Below are 21,631 nucleotides of genomic sequence, written 5' to 3' on the forward strand. Positions count from 1 at the left end.
TCGGCCTCCTCTGATGCTCTGATTATCGTTTTACGTAGCTGTTGGTTACACACATATACGCGCGCACCGCATGTTTTTAGCAATGGCAGCGGAATAATTTATTTAGCTTAGAATAAACAAGTAGACTAACCGTTTCTATTGGATACGCTGGTTAAACGAATTTTCCACCAATTGACTTGTAATTTATAATCATAAATAGGTACGGCACCTCATTCTGTGATGATATCATCAGAATGGATGCCCACTTGTTTATTGTTAAACTTAAACGTGATGCTCTCTGATTTCATTTTGTCACTGCCTTTGTAGAAATACACATTTAAACTCTTTTTCGGGTGTGCAAAGTTCATGAATTGATCATCGACATATTTATGACAGTAGTAGTCATTGGCTGCAGTGTTGGTAAGTAGGTTGTTCCTGGCGTGAGAATTGTACTGGTGGTTGAACCGTTATGACCTGGTAAGAATTGGCTAGGAAGCTAGAAACCATTGAAAAACACTTTACTACGATGATTTTATGAAAATCTTCATTATAATAGTCATGTTCTAAGACAAATATCCACATCTGTATGTACATATTTATATGTGGAATGGTTTCAAGTTATTTATGAGATAATTTGTCTCTTTTTCTACATATTATTATTATTATTTAAATTTTAAATGTTAAATTTTACCTGAAATTTTAAAATCAATTTCTAAAGAATTTTATTTAAATAATTTTTTTCTAAAAAGATTTCTACAAGTTATTATTTGTTCGTTTATTACTTGAAAACTAATTTATTTTTTTTTTAAAATCTAACCTTAAGTACAGTAAACATTGTCAGCGTAATTCATGCTCAATAAGACGTGGGACGTCTAAGTTTATTTGCATGTTGTTTGTTAATTTGATACTCTCTTATGTAATGTATAATTTTTTTTTAAATTTCGTTATCATGTCACTGATTGGAAAATTGGCCTAAGTGTTATCCTTTATAATTAAATATGTAACATACTTATGCGTAGCTAGATTCCATAGAGAATTGTGCTGTATTTTTAGCTTATGAATTAATTATTTCAGTTTTTTAATAATTTTTGTATGGCATAAAGATATATTGATATGGACAGAATATTAATTAATTAATCTTAGAACTCGAAGTACCGAATGAAGCGCAGTCTTTAAATATCTATGGCTTCGAGAACTTCAGGTGTCTGGGTTTCACCAGAACAAAGATCCTATTCTAATGAAAATCTCATCGATTTATTTCCATTGCTTTATTGCCATCACTGATTTTACAAACTTTTAAGTCGTCCAATATTGATCAGCAGCCCATCACCTTGTTTGGCTTGAGCAGAGGTTTCTCCGTCATGGTGCCATCATTCCCAGCCAGTGCTCTGTACTTATCCTTCCTCGTAAAGCTCGTGCACTCGTAAGACAATGCCGAAGCAATCACTCTCTGTATATAATTCGCAACCTCATGGCTTGATTTTCCTGAGCTGCAAGTCAGCTCTTTTGGCAACTTGGTCAAGAACGTTACCTCATAAGCAGGGCTAGGGTTCATGAAGAAGTAAAATGGGTCCATCCCTTTCCACCCTCTTGCCGTCGTTCCGTGAAACATGCTCATCCGGTTCACCATGGCCACCGGCACCAGCTCGTCGGTCAGCTCCGCGAACAAGGCCGAAAATCTCAGAAGAAATGGCTCCCTACAAGTCGTCCCTTCTGGGCATATGGCCAAGTCACCTTCCTCCAAGAGCTTCTTTATCATGGCCGCGTCGATGGCCCGGTCACGGCTCAGACGGACGGTCTTTATCGGTGAGATGATCTCAGAGAGGCGGGAGACAGAGTACGTGACGGCGGGGATGGGGCGGCCGAGGGCGGTGGAGAGAAAGATAGGGTCGAGTAGGGTTCTGTGGGAGCAGATAAAGAGGACGCCGGATTGACCTTGAGCTTTCTTCACCGGAGGCGGTGGTGTGCCCTTGACCTTCACACGAACGCCAAGTGCCCAGAAGGCATAGTAGACTAAGTGCATGGGAAGAAGTGATCCGGCGGCGATGCGGAGGACGGCTAAGGGGAAGCCGATGGGGATCCATAGGATTGTGAGCAAAGCAAAGAGAGGTGTGGGTTTCTGGACGAGACGGCCGTCGTGGAAGATGATGGGCTTCGGAAGCTTGTCGCTTGTCACGGCTTTCACTTCTGGTTTCGATGGCACGATGTAACCCTCCTACAAGTCGTCCGTGCATCATCAGTTACGTTCAAACCTCTGTGCTACAATTTTGGCCCAAAAAAAAAAAAAAAAAACTCTTTGCACAATAGCTTGAAAGTTGAAACCGAAAGATAAAACATTAAGTTAAATTAAACTGAAAAAATATATAATACTATGATTGCGTTTGTTTTTAGCCGCTATAATTTTATTTTGTTGTTTTCAATTCCTTTAATTTGATTATCTTAAGAATACAATAAAAACCATGACCTTACACTAACAGAATTAATTTTACTCACGTGTATTTAATTATGTTAACCTCTCGACTGAGATGAAAAAAATACGATGATAAGAAAATAAATTGACCATGTCTGATTAAAATAAAATGTTAAACATGAACTCCACATCTTCATATCAGCATAATTTTTGTATAGGAATTAAAGTTATAGCCACATATCAAATTAAAGAGACTGAAAACAATAAAATTAAATTAAAAAAACTTAAAAAAAAATCAAGGATGGGAACCTATTGTTTTATTTTTTTAAAAAAAATAAAAAGTACTGTGATTTAATTTTATTAAGTACATATCTTTATTCTTAAGCAAAAAGGAATTGAGTTATGTGTAGTATTATATTATATTGTGTATATAAGTCTTGGCATTGACCTAGTTTTTGAAGACATGCATGTTTATATATGTATTATTACCTTGCACAATACCATGAAAGGAGCATCGGTTGACCTATCACCAAGCCCAATTTCTGGCTGTTCATCGCCGAAAGCCTTCCTCAACGCGCCAGCTTTCTTCTTTCCCACAAGTATCCCTGCCTCCGAAACCAACCCTGTGGCCCTTCCCTTCAACGTCCTTATTTCCGTCCCCAGCACCATGTCAGCCCCCAGGAATTCCTTCACAAACGGCTCCACCATTATCCTCGGATTCGCCGTCAGCACGCAACGTTTCCCACATGAGGAGAACACGCGCCAGCTCTCCGGGTGCAGGTCTCCGGCGTAGAACTTGGGCAGCACCGCACGGGCCACCGACTCGATGCTTGACACCTTCATTCCGGCCATGGAGGCGAAGATCAGGACTTGGATGCCGGCAGACTCAGACACGAAGTAGTAGAGAAGGCCGGCGATAGGGGCCAGCATGACGTAGAAAAGAAGCCTCAAAACTCCGCCAACCTCAAATGCCACCAGCGCAAAATACGGAAATGAGCTTCTTCCTCGCAGTAGGGTTCCGTCCATGTCAGCCACCACAGTGTGCTTCTCCCGTCCTATAGAAGGACATTTATTAACTGTTGGAAAACTCGTCGCAATGGCCATGGATATATGGACTTGAAATGAAAACTATACAGTTAGAAACACTCGCTACAGTTACTTAGCTACTACACAGTCTGCTTAATGATCTGTGTATTGCAGGGACTATAACATACATACATACATACATATATACACATGTATATAAAGAGAGAAGGGTGTGTGAATGAACGATGACATTAATGGAGGCTCGGAGATTTCCAAAAGTGACTGACAGATACATAACGGTAGAAACGAGGGATGGCTATACTCTTTCTCTTTGTTAAGAGGTGATAAGATACGAAAAGGCTTAAGTTTCTCCGCTTTCGTCCTTGTCTTTAACCCTTTCTTTCTCTTTGAGGCATTTTTTTTTTTTTAAATCGAGTTACGTTGCTAACTGCTATGTGTCTTTGTCGTGGGAATAGTCGACGTTCTTCAGTATCTTTATATTCTATCAAGGGTAATTCTAGCCCCTTTTGCCTTTTCAAATTTAAGTTCACACAGGCATAATGTAATTATTCTAATTAATTTTCCCCTTCTCTCAGTGGGCTGGTGAAGGTGCAATTATTAATTTTCTCGAGGAGTATGGTCTCAAATTTCACGACCTAGTGATGAGTGTCTCACCGGCACTACAAGATATCCAGAGAATACCAAATCATAATTTTTCTTTTGTTGTGTCCTATAACTTTAATCTAATGATTTATATAACTGCAATTTAGAGAGAAATGGTTGTAATGTATCCTCATATAACTGTTATTTAACTCATTGTTTCATTTGTTCATGATCAAGCATGGTTTTTCAAGCATTAATGAAATCATTCGACTCCAATGAGGACATTCACTGGGTGAGAAAATATTCATGCGCGTATGTGTGTGTATTATGAAAAATGAGGCAAAGTACTTCATTGTTAGCAATAATACAACAATACGAAGAGTGGAGGCTCCCATAATTTAATTTCTTGATACGACCAGGTCACAAGCTCGCTATAATGCTCATTTATAATGTAGAACCCCTCAACTTGACGGATTCTTGGCTGGCCAATCAACACAATTACCTTTTCCAGATGTTCATAACTAAGTTATTATTGTACGTGAAAGCTTCAATTAATGGTTTAATTACTTATCTTTGTTTCTCAATCATGTTGATGAAATTGTTTTGAAAGAAAAAGACAAGCAATATCTTTTAAAACATCAATTATCCATCAATTCGAGTTCAGTTTCTCTTCCGGGGCATTTGGTATTGTCTTTACTTAGGTGATAACAAAGTATTTTGCATAGACCACTTCACAAACTTCAAAGGTACGAACTTTAGAATCCATTTTTCACCAAAGTTTATGCAAAATTATTTTAGTACCTTAGGTGCATGTGGATATATACATATATAGAGAGAGATAGAGAGAGAGACTCTAACTCTATTTTCTTCTTCTGTCTTTTTAAATAAAATTATTTCTGAAAATTCAATTGGTTCAATGGCATGAGCCTTCTACTTTAAAGCAATGAGTTGTGAGTGGGGATCGAGGTTAGTGGGTGTTTGCACCTAAATTATAAATTTTAAGGCTTGGGCTCAACTCAGCTTAATTGATCTTAAAATAATTAAAAATGAATATTCATGAAGCTTTAACCATTAAGTTAAGATTGAGTTTAGGTCATTATTTGTACACTCCACGCATGATGCTTGGATTATGAAAGTTGAAAAGTGGCTACGATGGACAAATTGCTTTCTAAATTTAAGAAAAGTAACGATCATGGGGTCTAGGTATCAAGCCAGGATCATCTATAAATAGAGGACACTCTTTCATCAAAAAAGGATCATCATCAACAAACTACCACTAGTGCAAAATTTGTCTTTTACAAGGGATTTTTAAAATTGATTAAAAGGCATCTGCTATTGAAAGCAGAGGCGATGGCAATTTTGTAATATTTACAGCCATTGTAGGACTTTTAATATCAATTTAAAATTAAACCTCTGTAGAAAAAAATTTTAACATCAAGTGTAATTTAACCTAATATTAAAAAGTTTTTAAAATTAAACATAAAATAAAATTTTTGACTTTCAACAATGGGTGCCATGTCACTTGCTATTGAAAGTTGAGAAATAAAAAAAATATAATTTTAACACTATCAAGAGTGGATGACCTGCTGTTAGAAGTTAAGAAATAAAAAAAATATAATTTAATACTTTCAACAGCGAATGACCCACTGTTGGAAGTTGAGAAATAAAAAAAATATAATTTAACACTTTCAATAGCGGGCGTGCCACATCACCTGTTGTTGAAAGTGGACTTTCAACAGCGGGTGATGTGGCACGCCTATTGTTGAAAGTTTTTCAAAGCATTAAAAAAAAAACCTACCTTGCCTCCAGCTTGCCTCACTTATTTGTCCTCTCCATTACTGGACTTTCAACAGTGGGTGATGTGGCACGCCTATTGTTGAAAGTTTTTCAAAGCATTAAAAAAAAAAACCTGCCTTGCCTCCAGCTTGCCTCACTTATTTGTCCTCTCCATTACTTCATCTTCTTCCTTCGTCCACTCCCTCCATTAGTGCCCCTCCCCCTTCATCAAGCCCCCTCCCCCCTCTCCTACTATCAGCTCCCCCTCCCCCAACTCTGCCTTCCCAACCCCCTCCCCCAACTCCCTTCGTCGGCCTCCTCCCCCAACTCTCCTCCTCCTTACCTCCCCCTTCTTTCCTTGTCGTCGCTCGGCCTCCCTCTTGGCTCTTCCTACTTCATTCCTCTATCCAAGTAATTGTCCCTTTCTTTTCTTTTTTAATTATTAATTTATATATATTAATTATTATTTAATTGTAGTTTTATTTTTAATTATTGTTTAATTAATTATTGTTGAATCAATTAAACAATAATTGAGAGATCTCGTAGATCTGTGCACTAGGAGGTTAGTGATGGATAATGATTTTAACAAGTAAATTAACTGAGCATCTCGTGAAAAGACAAAGCACCTCACTGCAATTTGAATTTTTGATGCGAATATGCTTATAAACATGATTTATGATGTCTCCTACATCTCAGTTCTTTGCCTTTATAGATGGAGCTAATCTCTAAATTCAAAAATCCATTCATTGTGGAGCATAAAGATTCATGGGTAGAGAAGGTAATCACTTTACCTCCTTCAGTTAATTAATAGAATGCTTTTTGCTTGAAGCTTACCCTCATAAGCTTTTAGCAATCTCTGTAAAAGAATTCAAGAAATTTAATTCTTGGTCTTATCTTTGGAAACACCAACCTTGAATATGTTGTTTGTCTCATTTATTTGGTGTGATACTGTTGAGTTTGATGGTTGATATTAATCTTCAACGAATATATTCACGTTAACTTTCTTACTTGTTTAAACATAAAATTTGACACACCTATCATTACTATTGATTTATCTGCGTTCTTCTATGATAAGCATTTGCGCTTTATTATTATTGTTGCGGGCAATGCAAAAATTAATGACAACTGCTTCATGTTGGTGTGTGTTGATGGATTGCTTCTCAGGGTTGTTATGTGTGCATCATTATAGGTTACTGTGAGGGTGGAGATACGTAAGTCCTTTTCTTTAATTCCTTCTTACTTGCAATTCATAGTTCTTTCTCCTTCTATTTGGTGGCTTTTGTAAATTGTAGCATTGTTAGTGTTATTAAAATCAATATGGATTGAATTACAGGGCAAAAGCTATAAAAAAAAAAAGCAAATGGAATTCTTTTTCCAGAGGAGGTAATGCCAATTTGTTTTGTCCCTGCTGAATCCATTGTATATCTTCATTTAGTCCACCCCCTAGTAAGAGGAAATGGGCTAAAATAGCTGTTAGCATTTGGACATGCATGTCTTGAAGCACTCTTTATCTGCAGAAACTTTGCAAGTGGCTTGTTCAACTTCTTATGGCACTTGACTACTTGCACATCAACAATATTCTTCATCAGGAGGTTAATGAGCTGCAGTTATCTCTTTGTAATTAGTAGTAGTGATATTATTTGCTTCCTAATTCTCCAAAGCTGTATGCTAATGGAAAAAAAAATCACATGAAACTGGTCAGTGTTCGAATATATTTTTGATGAAAGATCAAGACATACGCCTTGGTAAGTTGCTCTATTGTTTCTCAGCCAAGAAGACTACTTTTTTTTTGGGCAAGAAAATGGAAATTGCGATTTTGATAATAATTAATATATATAAATTAATAATTATATATGCCTTGATAAATTGTATAAAACATTTTTATTTACAAGAATTGAGGAAATAAGTAGAAACAGAATTAATTTTTTTTAAAAAAGCACTTTTAACCATAACTGCTGTTAAAAATTAACTTTTAATGGCAGTTAAAAATATAATCACTGTTAAAAGTCTCACTTTTAACAATAGTTAACTACTGTTAAAAGTCCCATTTTTCCAAAAATGCAATCAACAGGTAACTTTTAACAGTGAACTTAGAACCGCTGCTGAAAGATTATTTTTAATAGTGATTTAACAACCACTATTAAAAATCACATACTTTTAACATCCCTTAAAACAATAGTGGTTTTATAACTGCTGTTAAAAGTATTTTTTATCCACTATTAAAAACATATCTTGTAATAGTGTACCAGTCAAATTTTCAAACTCCACGTCTACTACTTTATTTTCCCTTTATTATGTAGTTTTTATCTTTATTTTTTCTATTGTACGACCAGCATAGCTTGCCACCTATTTTTTCAATTAATGTATCTCTGCTTCCTTACATTTACATTAATTTTTTCACTTCGCATTCGAGCAAACTGTGGTAAGGGAGCCTGGGTTCCCTGCAATTGATTAGAAGTCAAGTTCTTCCATCCTTTTGAGACCCGCATCTCTGGCATGCCTTTCAACATCCCTTTGTCAAACAATCTTTTGGCATGCCTAATGGGACACATGTGAACGAAATGTCTAGGACACATAAGGATCAATATATTATTGAAAAGAATGGACCTGAGTCTTATGACTCAAAAAACGTAGTTGTGCACGCAGAACGTGAAGTACGGGCCTCTTACACTCTAGTGATCGTGGGGCAACAAGCAACACCTCCTTAAGGAATGCCTTATCTACTAGATTGGGAGGAGAATCTCAAATCCTCTCGCTGAAGTAAACATTCCATTATGGTGTCTAATGATGTTATAGCTTTGTTTTTGACCATGATACAGGACCATATCGATAAGTAAGCAACAACCTCATAAATATTGGTAGAGGAACTCAAGAGATAGCATTTGAAAAAGCAACATAAGTGAGCTAAAGCTTAAGTCCTGACTTTAATGATGAACAGTATCCACCGCTTTATATTATGAGCTCCTTCTTTAAGCCAATACATTCCTACAACCAACCCTATCAAATTGAGCCTCCTCAGCCCAATATAAAAGTCTAAATTCTTCCCAGTATTAAATATGACAAGCCTATCTCAGCGATTCCTTTTATCAAAATTGGTTCCTATAGAAGTGTCATAAAGCTCTATATTCTTCCTAAAAAAGAATGGATTCCACATGAAGAGTATTTCTTTACCGTCTATAGAAAGCCGTTTATGATAAATCTTATTACCAAAAGAAAGATTGGTATAAGATTTTTCCTTAGATGTGTTGTCTAGACTATGCATATTGGGAGTAATCTACCTACTAAAGACATTCTTGTAGATATTGATATTTGCCAACAGACAAAGAACCTACAGGTACTTCTTAAAGGCATCATATTTAAACAATTCTTTAGCAAGTACACTGATATCCCAAGTGTCCTTGAGATTTAGCAAACCCTTCCAAGCTATGAACAGATTAGGGATCAAACTTTTTCAATTTTGTTGTGAAAGTTATGATCAATTTTAGCATTCATTTCCTTTATAAAAGAATCAATAATTTTTCATCACACTAATATTCAAGAAAAATAAAGATATCAATCTCACAAAAGCATCTTATCCTAGAATGAATCTAGAATATCCTACTCTAGCATAGCAAGAATATGCAATTTTACTTAAACAAGGGCTTATTGAGCTAACTAAGTCAGATTGGGCATATTAAGCATTCTATGTTGAGAAAAGGTCATAAAAACAACAAGAAAAAAAAGGCTAATGATTGATTATAAGCCTCTCAATGCATTCTTACATGATGATAACAAATTTCCTCTTTCAAAGATCAATAGTCAACTTGTCCATCTAAAGCGGGTCAAGATATTCTCTAAGTTTGATCTCGATACACAATTTTAGCAATTAGATATTGTTTTAGTATATTATTACAAGATAGCCTTCTACATTCTTAATAATAATGGATAGTTATGCCTTTTGGGTTTACAATTACCCTATCATTATTTTAAAAGGCCATGATCTATATCTTTGACCCTGTCATTAATAGCACCTTGATCTACATAGATGACATACTACTATTCTCATAAACTAAGCAAGAACATAAAAACTTGCTAGCCCAATTCTTCAAACTAATCTAGCAATATGGGATTATGTGTTCATCTTGTAAAAGTCATATTGGTGTAGCCCAAATAGAATTTTTGAGTATGATTATTCAAGATCGGCAGTATCATCCCAATCTACACATTGCTCAAGAACTATTAAAATTTTTAGATGAGAATTTATCCAAAACCCAAATTCAACAATTCTTAAGGATTGTGAATTACATCAAAAACTTTATTCCTTAGGTGTCCAATCACACTAGCCAACTATCCAAGCTATTGCAAACAAATCCACCACCTTAGCAAAGCAACCAAACTAAAGCTATCCATCATCTACAATAGATTTGTTAGGATCCTCCACTACTGAGAATCCTCAGTAAAGGACAAAGGATTTTGCAAACCAATATGAGTGATAATGATTGAGGAGAAGTACTTATTGAAGAAGAAAATGGGAAAAGACACTACTATGATCATGCTAATGGAGAATTCAAACTCTCTAAAAAGCATTATCATATAGCTTAAAAAGAAGTCTTAATTGTGAAATGTGGCATTAAAAAATTCAATTTTCATCTCAGCCTCTATCACTTCATGGTAAAAATGGACAACACATCTTTTCGAAAGATTCTTGATCAAAATAAAAAAGTACTCACTGAAGCTTAACTTCTTTAATGGAAAGACTAGTTTTCTCGTTATAAATTCATAGTTTGACACATTAAAGGAAACCATAACATCATTACAGATTATCTAACGCAACCTCAAAAAAGAGTGCAACTCACAACACCCTCATATCATCAACCTCTTTTCATCCTTAACATCATGCCTAAGAAGCTAATTTTCCCTCTTAATTCTGATCCCATAACTATCACTAAAGTCTATAGTTAACTAAAATAATTATGTTCTATTGGCTCCATTTTTTCCTTTAAAAAACCCTAATTCAACCATAGCTTGAGTTCTTTGACATTTAAATCCCACACTTGGCCATACCCTATATTAGAGGTCCTATACTAAAAGAAGCCATGTGGTATCTCTAGCTTCTCCCAGCCTTCTGTGCATGTGTGTTAAATTTCCCACCTATAATCATTGATCATTACCTTTATGATTCTACTAATGAAGGTTTTAATCTCTGAAACTTCCTTGAGTGGTTTTTACCATTACCCTAAAAGTACAAAGAACTTTTTCAGGTGATTTAAAACTATAGTCTATGAAAGGTACCCTTAGATAGACAAAAGGCTTTCTCCTTCTTTGTTGTTCATTGTCCCTACCATTTAGATAGCTATAAGAATCTCTATATTGCTAACTAAGCTTGTCTATAAAAAACTTCTACCAATTGGCCATCACATGAAAAATTAGTTTTATTTGAATTAAAAGATTTTTTATATGATATGAATAACTTCCCTAAACAAATCCTAATATCAAGTGTACATATTGTAGTCTTATTCCACATCAACTTATTATTCCTAATGATCTATCACCATCAGTGCAATACCCATTCCCATAATGGCTTCCCAGTATTGCTATCCAACCAGGATATTTGACATGGATGGAACCATATTCCTCAATCCATAAAGAACAGTCATCCCAGAATACAAGATCTCCTTCAGGTTTTCCTCTTCTAGATAGCCAAGATCCTTATAAGATAGAATTCAAGTATAGTTGACAATTTCAAAAAGCATAAGACTCTCTCACCCTTGAACTATCTAAAGACATGGCTAAAGATAAAATAGAAAGTCTATCAGCTTCGCATTTCAAAAAAGAAGAAAAAAGATTCCTCAATCTATTCCCCAACCAGGAGAACATTTATAAGTATATGAGGTGATTGAAGCCTTATCTTCTATCATGTGAAGAATATGCTTTTACTTTTGTGAGAGTCAATCTTTAATAAGGTAGCTTTACATTTATTAGAAGTGACTTTCACTTTTTAACAAAACTATCATATTTTAGTCAAATTAGTTTTTCCTTTTATCAAGTCTATATTTATTTTTAATCATATCTACTTTTGCTTTTAAAAAAAGTAATTAGACTTGTGATAATAGTGTATCATCTTGTAATAATAGTGTTGTCTTATTATACTCCCTTCTAGAAAATGGAGCAATAAAATCAACATGCTCTCTATTATGTTTCTCTTTTAAACCATCTGTTCTCTCCTAAAAGCTTAACTCAATACTATCTTACTTTTATCATATTAAAATTTAAGTATGTTCAGCACTTGTCTCTCTGAGTAACTTGTGCATTAGAAAGAATTTGACCATGATCCATAGGTATGAACCCATCTCACTACACTCAGAGATCCATGGGTTGAAGTGTCAAAATGTTGAGGATTCTAAAGTGACCCATGTTTACCTAAGAATGGCATTGAGAGGCTTTACCTGAGTTATCTGAATCAATATTACTTTAAGATATGTAAACTCGAGGATCTCTGGGTCTATGTGGGCATGAGGCCACTCTCGTGGTATACTTTATTATATAGTAAGATAAGATAAGATTTATTTTTAGTTTCTTTGACCAAAAAAACTTTTCTTTTGATCAAAATTTTTTTGGTAGAATTTCAAAAAATAATTTTTTTAACCTAACCCAAGTGAATTGGTGATATTTCGAGATGAGAAATAACAAACTTGGAGTTGGAGATTAGATAGAGACGGGAGATCATTTATTTATTTATTTCATTAAAACAATTTAAGTTAATTGAATTTAGAGACCAAGACAAGATAATGTCTCAAAGCTTAATGAATACTTATAAATTGTTCATCTGACAGGTTTTTCAAATCGATAACAGTGTTTGATCCCGCTATTTTGTAAGTTGTGCATCAAATTCTTACCAGCTGCGTTAATCTTAATTGATATTTATTTATTTCAATTATCAAATTAAGCACAGTAAAAAATGAAAATACTGCGGGACAAAATGTAATTCATAAAATATAAGGGGCAAATGTAGATGTCAAATATAGGTTGCAGGCCTCTTTCAAGGCCGTACAACCTCCGCCGATTCGGCGACCTTACAAGTACTCCTCCCTCTTTTTTTTTTTTTTTCTTTTAAATAACTTATTCTCATTAATCTTATCAACAGTGATGCAAAATAGAAAAATAAATGTGTAAAATACCAATGGTAAAAAAAAAAAAAAGCGTAAAATGCTAAAATTTTAAATACATTTTTATATAAAAATTTAAAAAGTAATATTATATTTTTTATTAAAGATTATTTCGATAATATTTTTAAATATTACTTAAAAAATCAGACAGGACTTGTATACTGATTAAATGACATCTGCCTTGTAAATATGAGTGGAGGGAGAGATTGTATCTGAGATTTGACCTAGAAATTCCTCCATTAAACCAAAAGTGGTGAATTTTCTGCCTGGGTTCCGAAGAGTCGAAAATGGCCGACGAAGGCAATAGAACTGTAAGAACCAAGTCGTGTAGCCCTCATAGGCTACTCTTCACGCACTAGCTATTGCGTTTTTGGCACTGTTCGTTTGACCAGACTGACCCTTTTCTGCTGGTTGGATCCGTGCAGGCTTTCCTCGAAATTCAAAGTCGCATGATCGAGACTACTGGGAAGCTGAAGCAGGTGAAATCTGTGTTACTTTCGAAGTTTTTTCAATCTGATGTGGGGTGTACAAATCTGTTCGAAACTGTATTAAGTATATGATTTTTCAATGATTCTCTGGTTCTCTGGTTTTACTACGGTGTCTGACATTCCTGATCAAACCTAGATGTTGATCTTCTTTGAAAATTTCTAAACGTGATCCAAAACAGAACCGAACTGTGTCTGAAAACAGAAATGTGGCATTCGCACTACATGAAGTACGGATGATCAGTTTGAACCCTGTAAAAGAAAATAAAATAAAGGACATAGTGATCATACCAAGTTGGATAACCACACCTTATCGGGTATCATCCATTAACTACCATTGAGACCTCGAAGAATAAGGCTTAGCTACCATTGCAGCCTTAATGGAGAAGACAATAGCTATAGCTGAATGTTGAGTTGCTGCCTTCCGAATCCTAACAAAGTCTAATGGTGTTATCATCAATGAATAGTTAGCCTTATCCACCATTGCCTGGGCGGCTAAATGGTATTAGTAGGTAATTTCCTTCAAGGTTGAACGCTTTATAGCATTAGTTAACTTGAAGCAAGTATAACTTAAATTTATAATGATTGGAATGCCAACAAAGCAATAAATATGACTAATCCACTTCCTTGGAAATTTATTTTGCAAGCATATTTGTTTGTTAGACCACTAGTCTCCCTGAATTGGTTAATGGCTCAAAATAAGATTTAAGGAGGATGCTTGGGGTGGAAAATGCACCTTTTTTGAGGCATAACCTTGTCATTGTTGGTTTTCTTGTTTTCACAATTCTTCCACCTGTGATTTCTTTACTGTTGATAGTTCCAATAAATTTTGAGATTTCCATTTTTTGAGAATCATGAATGACAAATAAATTAACGAACTTCAGGCCCTTTTTTAAATAATTGAACCTATTCTTTTTCTTCTACACAAGATGTGGAAGTTGAAATCTTAATTCTTCTAGCATTTTTACTAATCTCACTTGTTAGATCCTTGCTCATTCTCCTGCTAGGGAAAGGTTTCTTCTTGGCAAGCCAATTTGGAACTCTAAACGCTAAGGCTCCCTCTAAGGTCCAAAAATTCTTTGTCTGGACAACAATTCTCAAAATGAATAACACTAGAGACAAACTGCAAATTGGCTGGCCCGATATGGCTCTTTCTTCTCACGTAATTTTACATCTATTCAACATTGTTTTGTATTCCAACAACATATCAATAACTAACGTACAGTATATTTTCATACATATTTAGAGACTAGTAACCACTTAATTACATATTTATTGCAATCGATGTTCTTAAAAATTTAATACATATGATGAATGTGTAAATTACCTCTAATTCAGTTGAATCAATGAAAATCATTTATTAAGATGAGGTACTGAGGGTATGAGTGCGTCAATTCTTATATCATTATCGTGGTATCAAGTGAAACTCAAGGTATGGTTTGTTCTGCTTAATTACAACTTGCTTGCCCCTTTCTCACTATTATCAATTCTGACTGAGAATATCTATATTGTGAATTTTCATGATTCTATTTATTTGGAAGACCTAAAATATAGGAAAATGAGAAAAGCTAAAATGAAAAGCAGACATTAAGGGCCTGTTTGGCAACTTGTTCTGAGAACAGTTTTCTGTTCTCCAGAACAAAAGACCAAAAAAATCTGTTTGGTAATGTGTTTTTAAAAAGCAAACATTAAGGGCCTGTTTGGCAACTTGTTTTGAGAACAGTTTCTGTTCTCCAGAACAAAAAGACCAAAAAAATTTGTTTGGTAATGTGTTTTTAAAAAGTGTTTTAGAGAATAAAAAATAAAATATTATTCTCGATAGCAGAAAAATGGAAACAACTTTCAAGTGTGTTGGGATTATTGTTCAGGAGAACAAAGAAAAATGAAAAAAATCTTTATTTTCATTATTTTTTTGTTTTCAGAATATGTTTTACAAAACACCAGTTATCAGAACAATAAAATAAAAACAGTTTTAAACAGTCCCTAACATTTTTCTTCTTGGAAGTTATTTGCTCATAGTGGGAGGTCTTAGATTATTTGAATTTTAAGTTTACTACCACCCTTGGCCTTCAGGTGCAGAACCAGATGCGCAACAAGGAAGGTGAAAAGAAGCGTGCTTATCTAACCTCTGAGGAGCTGCGACAGCTGCCTGATGATACAAATGTATACAAATCCATTGGTACAAAATAGTCAGATTCTCATGTTACTTTTGTTAATAGAGTTTTTTGTACTGGATGAAATTGTGTAGTGCTGTATTAGTCATTCTGATTAAAATGCTATTATAATGACTATCCTGTAATTTGAAAATTTGTTTTGCTGTCTGTATAATATGCAGGCTCTGTTTTTACAAACATTCTCTCTTCTGTTAGTAGTATGGTTCATTTACTTACTGCCACGTGATCGATTTCTCATACGATCTCTCCATTTTTCTTGTTTTGCAGGGAGAATGTGAGTTGTTCATACCTATTTGAACATCCATCTAAATAGAGTACAGGAAATGCCTTATTTATTGGTAGTTAGGTGTATGGAATGACATCCTGTAATAAGTTTCGCCTTCATGTGCAGGTTTGTATTAGAGACCAAGACAACTTTAATGACTGAACAGGAGAATAAGATTAAGGATAGTGAAGCTTCAATTACCTCTTTACAGGTGCATATCCTTCCTGACTTCAGTGTAAAATATTCTTTCTTTTTACCTGACTTAAGAGTAAAGTATTCTACTCTTCAAATTTTTTATACTCCCAGTGTCTGCATATTCGTTCAGTTTTGGGACACGCTCATAAAAAAAATTAAATGTACTTTAACCACAGTTAGCTACAACATTAAACAGTAAATATGAGCTTAGTTTTAGTAGATTAGGTGAAATTAGTTGTTTTTTTGGCTTTGGACAGAGTTCAAAAGAATACCTAGAGAAGCAGATCGCTGAGGTGGAAAATAATTTGAGGGAGCTGTTACAGCATGATCCTGGTCTCGCACATCAAATCATGTCTATGAATGTGTGATGTAAAGTTTTGATTGTTAAAATTCACTGTTAGTGACAGGTTTTCTTGTGCATCTGGGCAAATACAAAAAATTTAGGACGTGTTTTAGAGGCATTGTTGTATGTTTGCAACCGGGTTACCTTAATTTTTAAGATTTTTGCCTTGATACGAGTCTAAAAAATCCTAAATTATCTGCCTTGTCATGCTGGTAATTTCTGTATAATTTTAGTCTGCTATCTCCTTTCTAATGTGAGCTTGGCGCTGCTGTGCCTGTATATATATGTTTCATGGTTGGCGATTATGATTATAGTATTTATTAGAAAAATATATATATTTGGGAATGCTTAAAATCTCCTTATCGTTTTGGTGTTCCTTTTTTCCTTCAAGTGGTTCCTGTTCTCTGGTACAAAACATTATTCTTTTTTATCCCCCAACAGTACAAAATATTGTTCTGTTCCTCATACGGAGAAGAGCATTCGTGTCTTGGCAACTAGGAGTTGTCTGTTTCTTAAACTTCTATAACTTCAGAACCGCCACCACAAAGTTTGGTTCCTTACCTTGCAAGCAAAATGTTTTATGTATATTCTGAAGAGGTATATCTCTATCTTTTTTATAATACTATTTTTTCATAAATGCATAGTACTTTCTTTGCTTCTAAATACAGGACTCAGGAGTTAGTTGAAGAGTTTCTTTTGATCTTAAATGTAAAACTTCAATCTACTTTGTTTCCAATTATATAATGTTTTTCAAACTAGTCCTACGGTTTTTATCAATAGAATAGTTTCTAGAGTAAATTGGCTTAATGACTCTGAAAAATATATTAACAAGAAATTGTGGAAGAAGTTTTTAAAAATTCTAGAATGTGGTTCATTTATAATTAGTTGGGTTGCAATTTTTTATTTTTATTCCCAAAACAAATAAAAAAACTTGTGTAACACTAGTAAAACTTTTGTAACTGAATTATTATAATCTTGGTTTATTTACAATCATATATTGTTTTAATATTTGAACACTTTTAAATACTTTATTGTTAGCTTAGTGAGCAAAATATATTCAGATATGAGAATGAGAATGAGATTTCAGGTTTGAAAAAAAAGAGTATTTTTTTTTATTTCAATCTAACTTAAATATTAATCTGGTTGCATCGTAAAATATTTAAAATATTAGGCTATTATTTGTTTGGTCTTAGTAAATGGGTCATGTGTGCATGAGTTCATAGGTTATAATGCAAGTGATTAAAAGAGTATTTTAGAAAAATTAATCATGACCTCTTTTTTTTTTTAATAAATAACTAACTAAATTAGTCACATCCTTATTCTTCGATGCAAGTGTTGTTGGGAATGTTGGATCTGACTCAGCCTGGTTTCACCAAAACATTATAATAGATTTGTGATTCAGGGACTTCAAGGTATTCTAAATGAACAATGTATTTATGAAGAGTGATATGGCTAAACATGACTTTTTTAAAATGGATCATGGATGTTGAATTAGATTATTAATCGCACATGTACTAAAAATATTGTATTTTTTTAAATAAAGTATAATTAGGATTGTATCATTTTTTTAAGTCTATGCCCCCGTTATAAAGATACTCAATCAGTTGCTCCAAGTGTGACGCATTAAATCATAACACTCAAATCTATTTAATCAAGTTTCATCTTTGTAAGTTGGCTTTTAATATATAGGGTATATCCCTCTCTTCTACCAAAACAAAAAAATCTATTTAATCAACATCTGAATAAAATAAGATTATACTTGAGTAAAATAAGATAATACTTTAGTAAGAAATTTCTTCAGAAGAATGACAATTGGGGACCCTAGCTAAAAGAAACATTATGGGATTTTGATCTCTTAAATTTAAAAAAAAAAAAATTAACCATTCGAATCCCAAGGGTTTTTAGTAGAATAAAAAATTAAAGCGCAATTACCAAAATGTCTCTCCTTTTCCCCCTTCATTCTCTCTTCCTCCATCTAACATTGCCGCCATGGCCAGTGTCTCTAGAAAGTAGCAATTAATATCATTTATATCTTGCAATGGTGAGAGCCACAATATTTTAGCAATAGATCAAGGCGATTCAAGCTATAATTTTGAGGAAATGACTTGCATAATTGACCATGCAATTGCAATCTCATACCTACGAGTAGTAGGATCAAACCCTATAGTATATAATATGTAAGAACGATCTGTAATCCTAACTCCATGAAAGAGAGGGGAATATGAAGAACCCATATACGTAATGCAAAAGCCTGTACTACATAAAAAAACACGAATGTCATAATAGCCATTGCAATTTCTACCCTTCCATTGGACATTAAAATTGTTACTGCTTAGGAACTAGCAGGCACCCAAAAATTTTCCTCCATCTAATATTTTAAATTCATAATTCAAAGATTATTTGTATTTTTCTTTCATTTTAAAATAAAACTGCTGGGAAAGAGAAATTTTAAATCTGCACCATCCAAATAAAATTTATTTATTAATTTATTCAAGTGAGGAGATGTGATGCAAACCCAATTTTAATAATACATGGGGTTGCTTAACTAATTAGCTAATTTTATCGTGTTTTGCCGTCCCTTGTTACTGCTACTACTTAATTTTGTTTATACTGAAAAGTGGTAAGTGATGACTACTACTGACCTTTTTTTTTTTAATACCTCAAATATATTTTATAGTATATAACATTGGGAGAATTTTATCTAGATTTCACATTAAGAAATTAATTACTGTAAAATTCATTAATAAAAGTTAGGCCATTTACAACAGTTGAAATACATTCAATACAAAATACCGGTTTGAGAGTCGTAGCCGGCATGTTTTGGCGTAATGATTGAATTAGAGATTAAGACTAAATAGGAGTCACTGGTTCAAGTTTTGAACTGGGGACGTTTAGACCATAACATCATCAATTTTGGAGTTTATTTAAATTTGCTTGAATCAGATTGGTTGCATTCTTGCATTTGAACGTGAGGGTGCTTAATGAATGTGAGGCAGTTTTTTATATTGCTGCATTTGAGAGGCTAAAATGGGGTATTTTAGGATGAAATTTGGCCCATTAATAGATCTCATATAGAGATTCTAGTGTGCCAAATTTGGTGGGAATCTAAGTAGAATTTGATCGTCAAACAACTTTTGAACTTCAGGTCAGAACCTAAACTTTTTGCTGTCATTTTTCTAGTTGATAATATTGTGCTCAAAATCTGTAATTTTTAGTTGTCATAGAGCCTTGAAACATATATGGCATAAAGTAGACATATAGACTATAGAGCTCAGAAATTTGGAATAAGCCAAACTTTGTTCAATTTGAAATCATAAAGCTCAAGGAATGAATTTTTAAAGTTAGTCTACGATATCAGAAATTTTACAGCTCAAGAGTTACTTTGATGAATTTTTATGTACCAATGTAAACGTAGTCTGATTCTGTAATATTTATAGATAGGACATTCAAGGTGTTGAGGCGATTTATCTACTAAGGGGATTAATGGAAAAGTATTGTTGTAAAAATAAAGATCTACACATGGTTTTTATTGATTTAGAAAAAGCTTATGACCGTATACCAAGAGAAGTGTTTTGGAAAGCGTTGGAAAAAAAAGAGAGTACGGATTGCTTATATTAAAGCCATACAAGATATGTATGAGGGGGTAAAAACTAGTATAAGAACGCCTAGTGGTCAAACAAAGGATTTTCCTATAAAGATTGGACTACATCAAGGATCATCTCTGAGTTCTTATTTGTTCAACTTGATTTTAAATGTTTTGACGGAACATATTCAAGAGGAAATCCTGAAATGTATGCTCTTCGCGAATGATATAGTTCTTATAGCAGAGACAAGAGAAGAGGTTAATTGCAAACTTGAGTTATGGAGAAGGACATTGGAGTCGAAAGGTTTTCGTCTGAGTAGAAGTAAGACGGAATATTTATATTGTAAATTTGGTAAAGGACTATTCGAAAATAATTTGGAAGTGAAATTGAGAGATCAAATTATACCTCAAGTGAAAAAGTTTAGATATTTGAGAGCCATTATTCAAAATGATGGCGAAATCAGTGGAGATATTTCACATAGAATTCAAGCTGGGTGGTTTAATTGGAGAAAAGCTAAAGGAGTTATTTGTGACCGTAAGGTGCCTAATAAACTTAAAGGAAAGTTTTATCGCACTGCTATCGGACCGGCAATGTTACATAGTAGTGAATGCTGGGCTCTAACGGGACAGCAAGAGCATAAAGTTGGAGTAGCAGAGATGAGAATGTTACGATGGATGTGCGGACATACACGTAAAGATAAAATTCGAAATGAGCACATACGCGAAAAAGTGAGAGTGGCACCTATTGAGGAAAAAATGGTAGAAAATCGGTTGAGATGGTTTGGGCATGTACAAAGAAGACCAAGGGAGGCACCAGTGAGAAGAGTGGAACATATAATTTTGAGTTCGATTAAGAGAGGTAGAGGAAGGCCTAAGAGAACACTCTTGGAAGTTGTTGAACATGATCTCTTAATTAATAATATTCCTAAAAGCTTGATAAATGATAGAGCACAATGGCGTCTTGCAATCCATGTAGCCGACCCCACCTAGTGGGATAAAGGCTTGTTGTTGTTGTTGTTGTTATTGTTTTTGCTGTTGCCTTTTTCTTCTTCTTGTTTTTTTTTTCTTGGGTTCTTCTTAGCTGGGCTGTTTGATCCCTGTTTGTACTTTGCTTTATTTTCTGAATGAAATGATCCTCGTATTATTAAATAAAAAAAAGTGCTGAGTGGTTGGCTATGCATATTTTTTGAGAACATGCCAGAAATAGTCAACTTTAGCATGAATATATCTGATGATTCTAGCTTGAGAGTTTTGATCTTGAGAGCGAATTTCTACAGAGATTGTGTCATAAGCAATTAGCATTATCATATTTTGTAAGTTTGAGGTTGGTTTAGACAAACCTAATTTTGTAAGAAAACCTAGTTGGGAGTTGGTGTTATTTTGACAGTGAATTGTGAAAAAAAAAAAAAAGAGCATATCACTTCTTGGGTTGGGTTTTCTCAAAGAAGTTTTGGTTTCAATTTTGTTATTTGTTTCTAGTTGATCCTTAGAAGTCATCCATTTTCAATCATACTTGCGCTGAATCATGTTTGGAAGGCATTTAAACCAAGCTATCTCCTGTAATGAGGACAAGCAAGACAAGTTTATAAAAAGAATATATTTCAAAAAAATTAGTTTTACTGGATAAAAAAGCCGTTCAAACTTATA

General features: G+C 34.1%; 2 protein-coding genes across 2 annotated transcripts; one reads left to right on the forward strand and one right to left on the reverse strand.

Moving 5' to 3' along the window:
* Positions 1-1,206: 1,206 nt before the first annotated feature.
* Positions 1,207-3,493, reverse strand: LOC129322899 (glycerol-3-phosphate acyltransferase RAM2-like). The gene is made up of 2 exons (XM_054969363.1): positions 2,879-3,493; positions 1,207-2,194 (listed from the first exon to the last, which is right to left on the reverse strand). The coding sequence occupies exons 1-2, from the start codon at positions 3,491-3,493 to the stop codon at positions 1,295-1,297; spliced, it is 1,515 nt and encodes a 504-aa protein (XP_054825338.1). The 3' UTR covers positions 1,207-1,294.
* A 9,621-nt stretch (positions 3,494-13,114) lies between these two features.
* LOC129286668 (prefoldin subunit 1) lies at positions 13,115-16,571 on the forward strand. The gene is made up of 6 exons (XM_054922654.1): positions 13,115-13,250; positions 13,365-13,418; positions 15,498-15,603; positions 15,866-15,872; positions 15,990-16,074; positions 16,316-16,571. The coding sequence occupies exons 1-6, from the start codon at positions 13,227-13,229 to the stop codon at positions 16,424-16,426; spliced, it is 387 nt and encodes a 128-aa protein (XP_054778629.1). The 5' UTR covers positions 13,115-13,226; the 3' UTR covers positions 16,427-16,571.
* Positions 16,572-21,631: the final 5,060 nt, after the last annotated feature.

The sequence above is a fragment of the Prosopis cineraria genome, unplaced genomic scaffold (genome assembly GCF_029017545.1).
Source record: "Prosopis cineraria cultivar Desert tree isolate PC_DT_omini unplaced genomic scaffold, ASM2901754v1 PC1, whole genome shotgun sequence".
Taxonomy (NCBI): Eukaryota; Viridiplantae; Streptophyta; class Magnoliopsida; order Fabales; family Fabaceae; genus Prosopis; species Prosopis cineraria.

Excerpts from the sequence above, each read along its gene's own strand:
- LOC129322899 (XM_054969363.1), bottom strand. The coding sequence starts at position 3,493 with ATGGCCATTGCGACGAGTTTTCCAACAGTTAATAAATGTCCTTCTATA. Across the intron at positions 2,195-2,878 it reads CTTTCATGGTATTGTGCAAG|GAGGGTTACATCGTGCCATC; the intron begins GTAATAATACAT and ends GACGACTTGTAG.
- LOC129286668 (XM_054922654.1), top strand. The coding sequence starts at position 13,227 with ATGGCCGACGAAGGCAATAGAACT. Across the intron at positions 13,419-15,497 it reads CTACTGGGAAGCTGAAGCAG|GTGCAGAACCAGATGCGCAA; the intron begins GTGAAATCTGTG and ends CTTGGCCTTCAG. Across the intron at positions 16,075-16,315 it reads CTTCAATTACCTCTTTACAG|AGTTCAAAAGAATACCTAGA; the intron begins GTGCATATCCTT and ends GGCTTTGGACAG.